Genomic DNA, 5,049 nt, shown 5'->3' with positions numbered 1-5,049 from the left:
AGAAAGAGACATGGAAGATGAAGGAGGTGGAGGAAGGTGTGCGAGGGGGAGCTCACACCCACCCGGCAGCGGAGACCGCCCCTCCGAGAGTCCCTTCGGCCAAGCGACCCGTGTTACCCTCCCTCAGCACCCTCGGCGAGGGACCGTCACCAAGAACGCTCCCCCCGACTTTGTTGCAGCCCCGGAGGGGCTCAGTTGCGTTCGTTCCCTGAGACGTGGTTGCGGGCGCTCTGCTGGTTTCACGGTGTGTCAGAGCACGGTGCGTGCGCTGGTCTCGCAGACTGGCAGAGCCCTGCCCTTGCCTACAGACACTGCCCGGGGCTGGCCGGCCCGCTGGCTGCAGGGGGTAGGGAAGGAATCATAGAATCACAGAAACCCCAAGGTTGGAAAGGACCTTCAAGATCATCAAGGCTGACCTACAGCCCTACACCACCTTAACACTAAACCATCTCCTGAAGCGCCACATCCAGCCGGTTTTTAAACACGTCCAGGGATGGTCGTGAATAAGTGCAGCTATTTTCTGTATCTGTGTTTTTGACTTACTCCTTGCAAACACCTCTCCCCTGAGGTGGAACAGGAGCTGATGGATTATTTTTAGGGAGGGCGTAAAAATGCTGAAGTAAATCTAGTTTTAGGCTGGTTAATGCACAAAATAACGGTCATTACTTCTGTAGGGAGCTCTGAAAAAGCCTGGAAACCACTGACTGAGAGCGCTAAATCCAGCGTGTGATCACATTCTCACTATCAAGTGTAATAGCTTTGTCCGAATAAGACTGACCGATTGGGTTCTCTGTTTTCAGCTTTCTGTAAAGACCCTGCAGACAACACGAAGCCAAAACATGCGCAGCCTTAAAAGCAATTTACTTTCTTGCTACTTTCTGTGCATTATCCTTTGTATATACCTTGATGCAGTTGCTGTGTATCAGCAAACTTAAAATATCTCATTAGTGATCTCCAGTAAATATTTATCTTGTGACATGGTTTTTGCCCACTTTTGGCCTAAGAAGTGATCCTACTGAGAGAGAAATGGCTTATTTGCCTAATAAGCCTTTCATAAACAAGGTATTTTTAGAAATAGTATTTTTAGTAATATGTTTTCTATAAGCAAGCTAAGGAACTTCTAAGCTACCTAAGCGTGCAAAAAAGGAGGTATGATGGATGGAACACCTCCCATTAAGCTCAGGGGTTTTTTTAATGTTGGTTTTGCCAAATACTGTCAGAAAATTGTTCTTATGATCTGAAGAGGTGCCTTCCATGCTCACATCTCATTGGGCAGATATATATTTTCAACTGGAGCTTTGTATAGGCTCACTTCTTAAGAGAGAGCCAGCTGCTAGTTGGGGCCTGGCTTACAGAATGTTACTAAGAAACAGTAAATCCACTGTACTTTCCATCAAAACATTTTGAGACAGACCACCAACCATTCACATACAAGTAACTAGATGACATCTCCAAACTAAAAATTTTTAAAGAGAGTGGAAAAAATAGTGGAAAAAAAAGCAAAAGCTGAAATTATACTTTGGTTCTCTAGGGTGAATTGGCCTGAGTACACTGTCTAATTAACAGATCTCATTTACAGCTTTTCTTCTTGATTGCATTTTTACTGTATCATTTGTGGGCATTCGTGTGATGCAAGTGTAAAATATAAAATAGCTCATTATGGATAGTAAGGTGCATTTGCTATTACAACCTGCTATTTCATAGATTTTTAAAGCCAGACAGAAAAAAACATTATGAGTATCTGGTCTGATCTGTGGTGTTCACCTGGTTATCCTGGAAGCAAGTTCCCAAATCCTGTTAGAGCTACTGTCTCCATTAAAGATTGCAAGTCATGGCACATTTGCATCTTGTCAACAGTTAACCGGTTTCACTTAGACAGTCCTAAAAATTTCTTCTCCGTGGCTGGCGTGTTAGTCTGAAAAATTACATAGAACTCTCTCCTGGAATACAGTACTTTCTTGACAAGCCTACTTACATTTAATTCTTTTTCATCTTTCCTCACATATTGCTCCACTTTTGTCATTCGTTTTTGTCTCCTGAGCTGCCTCCTCGATCGCCAGAGTTGTTCCAGTAGTGAATGCCTAGAAATGAGCTCGCTGTGGGCAGACCCCTCATGTACACCCTGACAGGACACCCCCTCAGAGGCTGCATTTGACTATTTGAAGCTTGCGTCAAGGTGCCTGCCCTGTGTCAGCATGTCTCACAGCTATCCCGCTCTCCAACTTCTCCTCTGCCCTGGAAGAGTTACAACGCAGTTGATTTCTGCTCTGTACACAACAGGTCTTTTTTCTTTTTGACTTGCATTTTAATGTCTGAGATGCCTCGTGCCATTTCTCTGTCTTCATTGGTGTTGCAGCAGTTCCCATTGTTACCATCTGCAGATTTCATTAACACACTCTTAATACTCCCTATTCCAAGTCATTAATAATAAAGTCTGGCTCTGCTTACCTTCCCCTGCATATCCCCCTTGGCACCTGTTCCCAGCTGTTTAACACTGCTTCTTGTAATTTTTCTGCTCACATGACCGTTCGGTTCAAGTCAGCTGAAGTTTTTGCATATCAGCATTTGTGAGAAGGAATTGAATACATTACTTAGATATCTGTGTATAACATTCACCCTACCATGTCTTGGATATCCAGGTTTGTCATTTTATTTCGTGTGAATTAGGCTTGATTGGCTCAAAATCCAGATAAACCTTTCCTTGTCTTTCCTCTGTGGTTACTATTTATTTTCGATTACTGGATCTTTCATTGGTCATACAGAAATCAGGATTTACCTCATTTTTGGCTTGCTACAAGAGATGCAGGAGTTGCACATGGATTACACCACAGATCCGTCTGGTCCATGATCATACTGCTCGCAGCAACCAATGGGGGGTATTTGAGGCAAAAGTTAGAGGAGGAATATTAGTTCATCTGCCTGATACTGAAATTCCATCCTGATGGCCACAGGAGATCAGTGTGTAACTCAGAGCAGAAAGTTTCATCACACAAATCACTCTTTACCCTGCAGAGCTTTAAAGAGACAGAGGAGTTGACGGAAATCAGTTGGCTGGAGTGGGACCTGGGGCATACTGCATTTGCTCGGCACTTCAGGAAGTTGGTCTAGTTACCCATTTTTTTAAAAAAACAGGGCCAGCGGCAGAAGCTCTGCCATGAAGTCCTCAGGCTGACTGTGCCGAACTGTCACATCTATCCAGGAGTTACTTGTCCTTTTCAGTCATGTTACGTGGACAGTCAATGAAACCCAGAAAGTCTGCTTGTACAGGTGGCAAGGGCATGGCTGCTGCTATGGTTCATGTTTGCTTCACAAGAATCAGTGATACGGGTTGTCTTACCCCTATGGATCCCTGCCAACGACAGCACAGGATGGGTGCTGCTTGTCAAAAGGTAGAGAAGCCATTAAGCACGATGAATCTTTACCAAGCAGGCTCAGCTCCAGAGATGAACACAGGCACGCAAGTCGCTCATGGACAGGGGCCACTATCAAAAGGATTAATTTTAAATGCGTGCCTAAATGTTTGCAGGGTCTGATCACAAAGCTCAGAGTAACGCTTGAAAAATGTGATCACGCTGAAGTGAACAGCACGTTCACAGGTAGCGTTGATTTGTGATTCCGTTCGTGGTCCTGCAGAGCACAGGTGCCACTCGCTGATCAGCTCTGTATGTCAGCTCTCTTATCTTAAGGCTAAATAACATTCATCGCTAGTTCATAGAAATACATTCAGAGTCTTCTGCATGGATTTGGCAAAAATTCACATGTATTCAAGAAGTCCTTCCTGTTCCTGAATTTCCAAATCTCTTGGCTTCTCTGTCTCTGGGGCCTCTGCATCTACTAAGGGTTAATTTACATTTAATTTTTATTGCCAGTGTTGATCTGATCATGAAATCCCACGTTAGCTAGTCCCTCTCAAACATTGTGCAGCTTGTTTTTACAAAAACCAGTTTCAGTTTATAAGCATCCTTGGTTTAGTGCTTATCTACATAAAATCTTAATAAAACAAATACAGGCAAGTCCTTTTTTTTACTGGTAAAAGCCAAGCTTGTCTGCAGTGTTTTTGAAAAAAGTCATACAAGAGAGCTTTCCTTTACTAATATTCCAATGATTTTTGGGAACCTTAGCCAAGAGAATTTTCCAGGATTTAGCATTATCATGCAGCACAATGTGTGTATCCCAAAGATACAGCAGAGGGAAAGAACAGAAGGGGGCACAGAACCAATATCCTTTTTTAGTTGGGTATGTGTTTATACAACTCTTCAGAAAATCCGTTAATGCGAGGCTAATTTGTGCATGCAGCATACTTACTACCTGTATATAAAACAAACTAAGCATGATGTGAACAAAAGAACATCTGCTGCAGAGAACTAAGTGTCTTGCCAAGAAAAAAAAGTTGTTAGCTCTTAATCCTCTAAGTATTTCAGAGTGTGAAGTAAAGGGATGATGATCTGCTTATTAGACTTCTGATAACCTCCAGCTGTTAGCCTAATGCTAACAGTGATTTTCTGAAGGGGCGGCTGTTTCTGCCTTCCCCAGCCCAGCACCTGACCTGCTGGATTTAGAAGCTTGGAAACTATGAAGTGATAACATTATTAAAAATACGACATATGGAAGTAGCAGTACAGGACAAGACGGATTAAGTCTGCACGATTTTTACTTCTGACAGAAAACTTACTCTTGAGTTTCCAAGCTTAGTACATAAATGGCAGGAAGTTTGTTTTGCACTTGGAGCTCTCAAAGCGCTCGCAGGGTCGTAAGGAAAAGCAGCCTGGAACTGGTCACACTTCATTAGTGGTTCCAGTTCATTACAAACCCGCTTCTTGTTCCAGCAGATGGAAACAGAGCAGCCCGGCACAGCTCCCTGCTCCCGTCCTTTGTAAATCAGGAGTGCTGGCCAGGCAGAGGTGGCCTTACATAACTTGTCCTGAGTTCGAGGGACAAGGCCACCCTCATCGGAACTGCTGGGCTCTAGTTTGCAGCAGTGGCTACAGCAAATGACACGATGCAGGAGGGCACTTGGGTGCCCGTCCAAAGTTGCACTTCTCCAGTCCT

The 5,049-nt window shown here is 43.8% G+C and overlaps 1 protein-coding gene across 1 annotated transcript in view; it reads left to right on the top strand.

The window, feature by feature from the left end:
- Nucleotides 1-10: 10 nt before the first annotated feature.
- IL17D (interleukin 17D) overlaps nt 11-5,049 on the top strand; it is a 9,356-nt gene continuing 4,317 nt past the window's right edge. Inside the window, 2 exon segments of the mRNA XM_009866541.1 lie at nt 11-346; nt 3,527-3,596. Of these exon segments, the coding sequence (XP_009864843.1) occupies nt 11-346; nt 3,527-3,596 (406 nt within the window).

This window comes from Apaloderma vittatum, unplaced genomic scaffold (assembly GCF_000703405.1).
Source record: "Apaloderma vittatum isolate BGI_N311 unplaced genomic scaffold, ASM70340v1 scaffold4313, whole genome shotgun sequence".
In the NCBI taxonomy this organism is placed as follows: Eukaryota; Metazoa; Chordata; class Aves; order Trogoniformes; family Trogonidae; genus Apaloderma; species Apaloderma vittatum.
The sequence above is the reverse complement of the archived record's forward strand: the minus strand, read 5'-3'. Positions and strand labels throughout refer to the sequence as shown.